Here is a 12182-nt window from a genome sequence, read left to right as displayed (position 1 = left end):
AGTAAACTAATAACCTCGAATGTAACCTACATTAAATATTTAAATATATATATTTTTAATCGCTTGTTTTGAATTTCAAGGCTCAAGGCTCAAGGTTTCAATTGTTTTAATCAAAATAGATTTTAAGCAATATATTCAAACACATCTACTTTAAACACGGAATTTGAGTTGTACTGTAATATCCGATTATGATATTTTCATAATGAAATAAACAGTTATCTTAGTTAATTCTATACAACAAAATTTTCATATTTTAGTACAAGTCAAAAAATAAGGGCCACCTCGTCCTAATGAAGCATGGAATTTTCAGATGTTTCATCTCAATTTTCCTAAAATCCCTTAAAAAGTACAGTTATTAAAATAAATACAGTTATTAAATATAATTACTGATTAATATCACAACCGATCAGCTATTTAATATATTTTCAAACATCACGGTAACACAAGAGCGGTTCTTGTATTACATCGATTTCTTTATGTCGCATGTATTGTGAAGTAATTAATTTACTTTCATTCTGACAGGAAATCTAGCGCGTCCAATGACCCTTCCAGTCCCGGAATTTCATCGTCAGCAAAGAATCCAAACAGTTCCTTCAAAATTCTCGTTTCTCTGTCTTCTTTTGGGAATAAGTAATCCAAGAATTTTGTGATCGCATCTGCCATACTTCTTGCCCCGGTCTCGGTACCAAAAAATCCTTGGATAATACTGGTAAATGCATTACAAGAGCAGACAGTGATTAACAAAGTGAAGGTCGTTGTTATTAAAATTACTTTTTCAGGTGTCATGTTTCTGAAACAATGTACATTTATTATCTTTAATTGTAAGTTTTTTCAATTGATTTAATATGTATCCTATTATTTATACAAAACCAAAATTTTCTTAGATACGTCGATGTTGGCTTTTAGATATTTTCTTTGTAAATAAACGTGTAAAATTAATGATTGAATTAAATAATCTTGACTAAGTGAATTATCTGACCTAGTTAGCTAGGTTAAGGTTGCAATTTTATTCTAGCAAGAATAAGCTAAGAGGTTAGCTAAGAGGTAATTGATTTAATATAATGTTGTTTACTTGGTGGCCCATCTGTGTAGGTAACATCCACTTATCACATATTCTACCACCAAATGGCAATACTTTGTATTGCTGTTTTTCTACTTTGAAGAGTAAGTCATAAGTATAACTACAGGCATAAGGGACATCTTAGTTCCAGAATTGGTGGCACATTGGTGATATAAGAGATGCTTATATTTATGGGGTATGGTGACTATTTACGACTTTTCATGTAGCCCTTTGTTAGTTAGCTTATACAAGCATAAAAAAAAATATGCTCTTCGTCTAAATTAACTAAATGTTTAATAAAGGAAAAAGCGCAAAGTAATCTAAAGAGAATAAATATAGACTTTATGATTCTTATTGATTAAAATATTTTTAATAAATAATATCCTGGGACATTTTTCACATACGGCTCATCTGATCCCAAACTAAGCAAAGCTTGTACTATGGAAACCAGACAACTGATTTACTACATATACTACTTTTATTTTGTAAATACATACTTATATAGATAATTACCCAATTCACCCAGACTCAGGACAAACAGACATGTCTGTCCTGGGTGGGAATCGAACTTCCAACCTATGGCGTGAAAGGCAAGTATCTACCAACCACGTCAACCGACCCGTCAATAACGCTAATTATACTGTACAGGATAAAGGATTATAAAAATTATAGAAGAGCTTGTTAACTACAAGTACTACTCGTTGATGTTCATACAGGTGTATAAATATAATTGTTCATGATTATTATATGTAATTTTTTTTTTGTTAAAAAGAGTAACTATTAAGTTTCTTGCTGGTTCATTCTGGTAGAATCTACGTTCCGACCGTTGGTATCTTTATATTAAAATAAAAAAATGACGATTCAAAAGTGCTTGTGTGAAAATACCCTTTTCGAATAAAAGTATATTTTATCTGTGATTTACTTGTCGTGAGACTAAACTTGCTAGCTATTCCTTATACATATATTATAAAATCAAAAACGTGCAAATTATCATAAAATCAAGCATTTTTTGTTTTTTTTTCCTTAAGTATACGTAATTTATATTACGTATATATATGTAATACTTAGATATAATATATTTCTTTCTTATATTATTACTATACTTTCTATAAAAAAAACTAACAATTTATTTCATGAAAAAATATTTGAAATTGTTGCTATTCCGTCAGTTCTTAATACGTGTGTAAAATGACCATATTCGGAAATCCCGACGTAGATGAAAATTTGTTTTGAACGATTGAAATCTTGGAATACATTCATACAAATACTCGTAGGCATGTATTACGTTACAACGGATTATATGCGAGCACATGTCATTATAAAGTGCTTGAAAAATAAGAAAGTTGATGAAATGCCTTGGAATTATTTTCTTAGAAATATAATAATTAAATGTCTTACGAGTATGACTGAGAGACATATGTGGTAAGACCAGTTGTCGCGTTATGATCTTATATTTCGATGTATTTGTATCACGTACGGAACAAATAATTACTTTGAACAACTTTGTACATTTTTTAGTCGAATACAAACTATTTTTACCGACTCTAAAAACATCTGATTCAGTGTTGTAAGTTTACGATGTCGATTTTTTTGTTAAAATTAATTTTATTTAAATAAGTTTTTATTTTTTATTGTGGTCGAAGATCTTAGTTATTCATATAAGTTATTCTTCTTATATATAATGTATTGTAATGGATTCAAACTCTAATAAAAATATATAACTAATACTAATAACATACGATTTATTTTTGTGTAATTATCACTGGCGCTGATATATTATACCTTCGAATATTTAATGTTCTCGTAAACTACAATTATTATATATTACGTAAAAACTTTCTTAGTATTTATAATTTAGGCAGACTTTCTTTTTTGTTACCACATTATTATATCTATTATTCAATATGTTAATTTTTATTTGAGGCTTTACTCAGATACTCAAGCGCCACAAGTATTCACTTTTATCTAACGATAATGTATAAGTTTGAAATGTCCGTGGTCATCAGATATCAAGAAAGTAGTTGAAGACCTTTCTAAGAAACTGGTCCACAATTCTAGTGACTCAATGGCATCTAAGATATTTTGACTCTTGTGCTGTAATTACTCAGGCTCATTGACATTCCTAATTGGAACGTATCAACAGTAATAGTTGGTTTATCGCTCAGTAAACGGTACCCACACAGACGGGCCGGCACAAATACCTAACATCGCTTAAAATAATCTTATTTGATATCGTCCACAGCCTGTGAATTTGCCTTTCAGCCTTTTTGAGGACAAGGCTTTGGAGTTTAATCCACCACGCTGCTTTAATGCTTGTTGGTTTCATCTGCTATAAGCAGGATTCTTCACGGTGTTTTCGTTTACCGCCGAGCATTAGATGAATTATGAACAAATTTATCATATAAAAATGACAACGAAATGAAAGCACCACTGAAGTGCTTGCCTCCTTGTAAATAATGTTATTTAAGAAGCCTGTACAAGCTAGGAAAAGTAGTACAGATTGCCTTACCTTAAAATCGTACTATTGCGTAAAATTATGTCTATACACAATAAATAGATGGGGTCTCACATATACCATCAATTGTTTAAAGTATAAATTATTTTAATATTCACTTAAAAAAATATCACATTGTTTGAATTTTCACATATCCATAAAATTGATGTATTTTTCACTGTATCATTTCGAATGGTATATGAGGAGGAAGACGACTTCACTGAATTAAACGAACGACTGTCGCGTGAGCAAACCCCACGCCACTTTCTACCACCCGATAGGCACTTGGGAGTGGCGCTTAATTAGCATTGATTATGAAACACATGCTAACTTAATTCACATAATCTGTGTTATTTCATTGATTCTGCACTAATAATATTAATGTTTTTGAAAACTAATTCGTTGTTGTTATAAAGAATTGACCTAGTTTTTATTCGATGCGTTCTCATATCGTTTGAACATATATTATTTTTTTCTTCTTGGTGTGTTTGTTTCTTCGCCGGCAATCTTGTGTAAATTTTTATCGGATATTTGTTTCCAAAACATATATAATAGAGAGCAAAGTTTTAGATAAATTTACAATATAACGTATATTGTAAATTTTACCATACATAAAAAAAGATATTTATTTTATTGAAATCGGTTAAAAATATTATATTGTATTTGTTTATAAATTTAGTGCTTATCAACTAAATAATTTTGGAAGTATGTTCGGAGAATAATAATTTTATAAAGTAGAGACTCAAAAACGGAAAAAATTGGTTAACTTTTTTGGAAGATGATAAATACTTTACAACGGATGTATATTATCATTCTGGCCATGCTTTCGAAACCAGTAATTTTACTTTCCAACGATTGTGTACCCTTCTTTCCGTTTACAGCTCACGTCCGAATTCTCTATTGATTTATTCATTAACCTTAACGAAATTTTTAACACATTACAAAAACGTACACAATTCGAAAGATATGCTAAGACAGTTAACCTAGTTAAAGTTTTGTCATATTTACAACTTCCGGTACTCTACTTTTAAACGAGAGCCAAGATTGTCTAATCGATTTAACATTGATCTAAACTCAATATATTGAGTTCAAATCCTGATAAACACAAATTTTAATTTGCTTAATTTGTGTTTTAATTACATAGCGTGCTCGGCGGCGAAGGAAAACCTCGTTAGGAAACCTGGAACTGTCGGATGAAATCCTGTCACATGTTAACCCGAATAGCATGCTCATTCTCATTAATAGGAAATGTCTGCCCAAATTTGGGACATTTAAGAGCTGGTAATTAGTTTACTTTTAAAGAAAAAGTTTTTGTCATTACGATGCTAAAAAGTAAACTAAATCAAAAAGTTTGATTTAGTTTTGTATTGGAACTACTTGATATATGATTCTAATTTATATTTCACTAGCTGCGTCCGAGGCTTCATCTTGTTACTAGTGAAACAAAATAAAGCCTTTGTTACTTCTGGATAAAGTTTCTTCTAATTGTGACAAAATTATTAAAATCGGTTTAATTATTATAAACAAGAAAATCTTTCCTCTTATAACATTAGTATACATTAAAATTAAGTATTAAATGTTAGCATGCCTGAGATATTCGCAATTGTTTTGCAATGATTTTTCCTTGTCCCAGTTTACTAAGAAGAAATGGTAGCGTGTTTTAGGTCCTAATGATCTTTTTGCGTTATGATAGCACATTGAATACAATAAGACAAAGTTTATTTAAAGGATTGCTAATAATTTTATATTTCATATTTCTTGTAGTGTTCTAGCGATAAGTTAAATATGAATTTTTCAATACAGGTATTCAGTGAATTGTTTTAAATTTATTTTAATATTTTTTAATTGTATAATAAAATTTTATATTAAAATTTCACAAAAATATTGTTTGTTTTTAGGTTTCGATCGTTATTTTAACCATACAGTGTTGTGAAATAGTGTGCAGACCTCATTATCAATTGAATAAAGGAATACAAAAGAGTTTTCACTTTGAAATAATTCCATTACCATTTAAACATTTTAGTTTTGTATGGGAGAAAATAATCCCATTCGGGAAGTTTGAATTGAAACATGATATCCATAAACGACAGATTACAGAGGCAGAAATATCTCCAATATCTAATGAAATACCAGTTGTACCAAATGAAGAACTCAACAAAATACCACCCAATGAAGTACTGGATAAAAAAGAAGAAAATTTGACGCCTGAAGTCATAATTACTTCAATCATAAAGCCTGTCGAAAAAGGTAAATCACTTTCATTTGTTCTACCAGTGGAATCAGAAGTCGTTATCTCACCGGCTGAGAAAGGTGGTGATATTATAAAACAATCTTCTAGTGAAGTATTAATAACTGAGGAAGTGATACCGAAACCTGAGGAAGCTGTTCCTCAACCGGGTCCGATTGTAGAAATAAATCCAAAGCCCGTGGAAATTCCACCACCAGTAGAGCCTCACCCTGTTGTGAAAAATGTGGTGTTAGGTACTCCTATAGAGAGTACAGTACCACCATTTAATAGTGCGCCTGTGGTTCAAAATTCGAAAGAACCAATTATAAGTCTGGTCCCAAGTAAGTTACCGGTTATACCTTTATTACATACGGATATATCAAAAATACCATTGAGCGGTATACTACCCACCCCATCAGCAGTTCCCGTTCCTGAAGTTATAATTTCACCTCCTCCACCACCGCCACCGCCAGTAAAAGAACCACCAGTAGTTAAGGAAGAAACTCCAAACTTCTTCGTAAAAGGTTCTCGATTTGTTTTATACTTTGGTTCTATGATGCTTCAAATGTTATCTCAACTCGTGAATGGACGATTAAATTTAAATCAACCTCTACCAGCAGTTCTACCAGACACAATAAAATAAGTATTTTTGTAATTATCTTTTAAACTAATTAGATTTATTATAATAAAACAGAATAAAATTTAATATCTACAAAACATATGTTGATTTTTTAATAATTAACATTAAAAGCCACGGCCAAATCCACCCTGCTGGTTATTCCCACCAAATGCTCCTTGTGCACTTCGACCACCACCACCACGTCCATTGTTTTGTCCAAATCCTCTACCGTTCCCGAAACCACCTTGTCCACCGCCAAATCCACCGCCATTTCTAAAACCACCCTGTCCACCGCCATTTCCGAAACCACCTTGTCCACCGCCGTTTCCGAAACCACCTTGTCCACCGCCAAATCCACCACCGTTTCCAAAGCCACCTTGTCCTCCGCCAAATCCACCGCCAGGTCTACCACCATTACCTCCTCTTTCAAAATCACGACCAAAGGCAGCGATGGTGCATATCAAAGCAAATATTACTGCCATTATGAAGATAATCTGTAAAACATAACGATTTTTTATTTATAAATACTTTTTAATTTTGTATTTTTTTAGTAAGATTAATTTAATTATGTTGAATTAATTTATTATTATATGTCAAACAAATTTATTATGACGGCGATGGTTTTTTAAACATATTTTATTATAAATTTATACAAATATACTTAAATACAGAACAAAAAAATCCTTTGCTTTCTATAGAATATAAAATGATTTTTAAATTGTCAGGTCACAAAAATAAGATAAAGATTTCGCCTTGATAAAAATATTCAGGCAAGTGAACATTTGATATAAAATCATTTATGATTAAAATAATCGAAAAAGATAATTACAGTATTACTTTACTATTAATGTATAACAACGTTTCATTTAACATAATAAAATCACATTAACAGCTTTAATTAAATGACGTGACGTTAGTAATTTGTATTTGTAATTCTTAAAATATCGTGTAATTAAATTATAGTATTATATTAAACTTACTTTAGACGCCATATTGAATTATATAATATTTAAGACGATTGCTCATCAGCTGATCTGAATAGTGTTTGACAAACTTCTTATAACATCAATCCTTAAGTAATTTCAGAATACTGATTTATGTATTTATAGGCAGTCTGTTTACGTGTGTATCAAATTATTGAAATGATGTGAAAATCAAATAGATCTACACAAAATTATCACTTCATTTTTTGGATAATAAACCAAGATTTAGAGTTAAATAACTCGACTCAAGTAAATCCTCATATAAAAGTAAAAAAATTATTAAAGTAAAAGTCAGTAAATGTCCTATTGCTGGGCATGGGTTTCCCTTTTCTTAAAAAAAAAACGGCTTCGAGCTTATTCCATCACGTTGCTATATTGGGTTGAATGGTTGGGAGAAGGAAAGCTGATATATATCTTTTTATTTTTTGTAGGATGATTTTATTTTTTGGTTATTCTTATTTTATTTAATAACAGATTTTTGCTAACAGCTGAATTTGATTGATTGATTGATTGATTTTATATAAATAAAACAATACTAATAAATCAAAAATGTGATAAAACTTGTGATTTTGTTAATTCAGAAGTACCAATTTTCATAGCTTCTTCTTCATAAATGAAGGATTTTTATACAAACTTTTCTCCCTTTTATCACTACACAGAGGTAATATTTTCAAAACTGCTTTATTAGTGCTAACATATATATAAGCACAAGTTTTACTGGTGATAGGGCTATGTACAAGCTGGTCTGGGGAGGTACCACCTACTCATCAGATATTCTACCGCAAAACAGCAGTCCTTGGTGTTGTTGTGTTCCGGTTTGAAGGGTGAATGCGCCAGTGTAATTACAGGCACAAGGGACATAGCATCTTAATTCCCAAGGTTAGTGGCGCATTGGCGATGTAAGTGATGGTTAACATTTCGTTTAATGACAACGTCTATGGGCAATAGTGACCATTTACCAACAGGTAGCCCATTTGCTCGTCCGTCTAACTATTCTATATAAAAAAGACACCGATAGTAGTTAATTATTTTCATAACATTTCTAACCTTCGGTCGCTCGATTGATTCATTATAATGTTAAATTTTAATATTAGTAAATAATGATACCGAACATTATACCTTTTTTCTAGTTCCTTGGGTGTTTGCGTAATATTTGTTTTATTTTTCACAAATATCATATCGCCAAAGTTAAATCGAAACGAATCAAATATTGTGTTCGTTGTGTTTTTCTCGCAAATTCACACTTACATGTTAGTTTTGTTTTATAAATATGGGAATTCGAATTCGTACGGATACAATAAGAGTCTATAGAACCTTCGAAGTTGTATGCAAAAACTCTACAAAGTTTTATAACAATCATATGTTTGGTTTAGTAAAACATAGAGGACTAACATAAAGGCATTCATTTTTATTATATTAATTAAGAAAAAGAAGAAGAGGGAGGTTGCTATAAAGTAAAAATAAAGTTATTGTTGGTTGAACATATATTTAATCTTGAGAAAATAAAGTCGTACAATTTAAATGATTAGTTATCATTTGGTAAAGATCAATAGTTTTCATATTTGTGTATTGTTAACGTCCATAGCCAGACTTTGCTCCATGGCTTCCGCCGCTAGATCCACCTTGGCTTCCACCAGATCCACCTTGACCGCCTTTTGCACTCTCATGACCATCAGATTTTTTTCCTACTTGGCTAACGGCGCCAGTCAGTCCGGGAGAGACAATACCACCCGATTCACTTAAACTTCCAGGTACCTTCTGACCACTGCTCTGTCCATCAGGACTACTTCCACTTTGTCCTTTAGATCCTGGACTTCCGCTGATACTACTGGATCCACTTTTACCTTCATGTCCTCCTTGATGACTTCCAGATCCACCTTGACTACTTCCCGCCCCTCCTTGAGCACTTCCAGGCCCTCCGGGACCAATCGAACTGCTACCACCTTGTCCTTCAGAGGCACTTTTAGCCTGTTTTCCAAGATCTTGGTTACCACCTGGACTATCTATACCTGCTTCTTTTCCAGATGCCACCTTACCTCCACCAGAAGAGCCGCCATGGGTATTGCCAGCTGGTATGCTACTAGAGCTACTGCCATAGCCTGTTTTATGATTTTCCCCCAAAGTTGTAGCAACGAGGGTAATTGCCACAGTCAGAATAAGTAAAGTCTGGAAGTTATGAAATAAATAATTTTAGTATTTTTGTCATAAATAATATATAAGTATTAAACATATTTAATGGATATCATCTGCTATGGCAGAGAAATGTTATGACATTCGGTGGACAATATTTATATAATTAATTCTTCGTTTGATTAGTTATATTACATAAAAATAGTTTATTGCTTAAGTTGTTCAGTTACAGGATATTATGATATCTATTTTTTATTTATGTACATATTTTCAATACAAATTAAAATTATTAATATTATAATATATGCTAAATTACTTGCAATAGAAGTTAACCTACCTTAACTAGAGCCATTGTGGGTCAGCTATACAACTAAGTCGCATTTCAAACCATTTATATAGATGCGAATTAATGTATTCCATAAATAATATTCTCACGAGGAGAATAACTTTGTTTAGCTATGATGTTTTTCCTATTAAGATATAATAATAGCCGTCTTTTGCACTAACATTTTAACTTGTATTCTTGTTATATTTTATTATTATTATCATTGATATATAATTCTGTTTTTTTTTTGTGTCGTATGCATTACTGGACTATTCATTTGGCATAATACTTAATTTAGAACCTCCGGTTATAAACTTATGTATTTCATTCATACTATTTTCTTCATTTATTTATGTTTCCTTTTATTGCTAGAAAGATGGCGTGAGACTTCTTATATTTTATTTTGATCTGTTAATTAATTTGTAATATTTAAATCAAATTCAAACTTTGACTTCCATTAAAGCTCGAATTCAGAGAAAGAAAATACTTTTATTCGAACACAAAGACAACAAAAAATAGTTATTTAATTAATTGGTACTTACTTTTTATTAAGAGAAATTATGTGGTGCAAAAAAAAAACTCGGCAATAAGATGCAGTAAATTACATCGCTGGGCTTCAATGGTACCTGAAGATCTTATTCGTCTATGCGTTTGCTTTAAAATAACTTTACATACCAACTAATGATTAACTTGTTCATAACTTACTGCTCTCGATATCCTCTTTACTTTTTATATGATTGGCGTTATTTGAGGGTAAGACCGACTGTTTGCCTTGTATGCATAATGCTCTCTTATGCCTTCGTGCTGCCGCCACCGCTACTCCCTTCGTGTGAGTGGCGCGTTTACTATTTGCTTCGTTGCTTCAATGTACATTATTACAATAATAAGAAAATATATTTATTTTATCACCGAAATTATTTTTATTTAACGTATAATCATCAACATGACCATGGTCACACGAATGGCCACACGGTTTTTTAATTATCTTATTTATATATCAACCACCTACACTACTGTATCATCATTGCACAATAGGTGGTGCATGAGTCATCTAACTGTACGACAAATGTTTTTAATGATGAATATAATTTCATATGAGTAAGGTATCGACCTTTATATCTTCTAAAGACTAAATACCCCAAATTTGTTAAATATATAAATATTATATTACTAAAAACAAACAAACATGACAGATTATATATTTATTATATAATTTATGCAGCCTTGCATTTAATCTATATTTATGTCGCATGTAAGAAAATCTTTCCGATTACTTATCTCAATATAATTGATCGTGTAACGTCAATGTTGTTGAATTGAAATAGCTTTACATACTAATAGGTAACTTGTATATAATTTATTGCTCTTAACATCCGCTTCACTTTTTAATGATCTTACATTTTTTTATGCTCAGTTTGATAAAACCTAGTAATTGTTCAAGGAATTAGTTATCTTCGTATTTTTTATTAGATTTGAAGCAGAGAGCTTTAAGTGGGTTAAATATATCGGGATGCCCTTATAAATAAACTAATATGAGAGTTTGAGAAGTCTCGACATTTTTGAAGTCCCGGGACACGAGTCACCCTGAAGTCAAACTCCCGAGACTTCATGGGACTTCTAAGTAAATAGAATAAAATGTTTTTTTTGGTTAGATCTATCCACAAAATCATTATAGTAATAATTAACATTTAGCTTAACATTATATCAAGCAATTCGCAACATTTTTTTTAATTTTGATGTGAACATTATTATAAATTTAATGTAGCAATAGCTTAGTTAAAGTAAGCCAAGGTGTGAGACTCGACAACTTCATTTGATAGTATTTAAAGAACTCTAGACTCACCACTTTTAGACCTTCTGTACTTTAGAGTAATATCTATTTTTTACAAGAGTAGGTACTTGTTATTGGGCCTCTTGACGACGAGATGGCCTAGTGGTTAGAACGCGTGAATCTTAACCGATGATCGTGGGTTCAAACCCGGGCAAGCACCACTGAATTTTCATGAGCTTAATTTGTGTTTATAATTCATCTCGCGCTTGACGGTGAAGGAAAACATTGTGAGGAAAGCTGCATGTGTCTAATTTTATTGAAATTATGCCACATGTGTATTCTACCAATCCGCATTGGAGCAGCGTGGTGGAATAAGTTCCAAACCTTCTCCTCAAAGGGAGAGGAGGCCTTAGCCCAGCAGTGGGACAGGCTGTTACTGTATTGGGCCTATTATCAAGTAACAGTATCTCTTTTATAGGTATTAGTTATCCATATCGCAATGACCATATTAATGTTTTATAAAATATAACACTAATTGAACAAATATACATTATAGGTAGTTCTTTTACTACA

The 12182-nt window shown here is 31.5% G+C and overlaps 3 protein-coding genes across 3 annotated transcripts; 1 reads left to right on the top strand and 2 right to left on the bottom strand.

Moving 5' to 3' along the window:
* The first annotated feature begins 5328 nt into the window (after positions 1-5328).
* LOC126774730 (uncharacterized) lies at positions 5329-6424 on the top strand. Its single transcript, XM_050496265.1, has 2 exons — positions 5329-5357; positions 5453-6424. Exons 1-2 carry the CDS (start codon positions 5340-5342, stop codon positions 6422-6424), a joined length of 990 nt encoding a protein of 329 aa, XP_050352222.1. The 5' UTR covers positions 5329-5339.
* An 88-nt stretch (positions 6425-6512) lies between these two features.
* On the bottom strand, positions 6513-7480 carry LOC126774902 (uncharacterized). The gene is made up of 2 exons (XM_050496560.1): positions 7381-7480; positions 6513-6894 (listed from the first exon to the last, which is right to left on the bottom strand). The coding sequence occupies exons 1-2, from the start codon at positions 7390-7392 to the stop codon at positions 6526-6528; spliced, it is 381 nt and encodes a 126-aa protein (XP_050352517.1). The 5' UTR covers positions 7393-7480; the 3' UTR covers positions 6513-6525.
* Positions 7481-8849: 1369 nt separating this feature from the next.
* LOC126774878 (sericin-1-like) lies at positions 8850-9941 on the bottom strand. The gene is made up of 2 exons (XM_050496527.1): positions 9851-9941; positions 8850-9549 (listed from the first exon to the last, which is right to left on the bottom strand). The coding sequence occupies exons 1-2, from the start codon at positions 9863-9865 to the stop codon at positions 8956-8958; spliced, it is 609 nt and encodes a 202-aa protein (XP_050352484.1). The 5' UTR covers positions 9866-9941; the 3' UTR covers positions 8850-8955.
* Positions 9942-12182: the final 2241 nt, after the last annotated feature.

The sequence above is a fragment of the Nymphalis io genome, chromosome 17, assembly GCF_905147045.1.
Source record: "Nymphalis io chromosome 17, ilAglIoxx1.1, whole genome shotgun sequence".
Lineage (NCBI taxonomy): Eukaryota > Metazoa > Arthropoda > Insecta > Lepidoptera > Nymphalidae > Nymphalis > Nymphalis io.
This window is presented reverse-complemented; position numbering and strand designations above follow the sequence as displayed.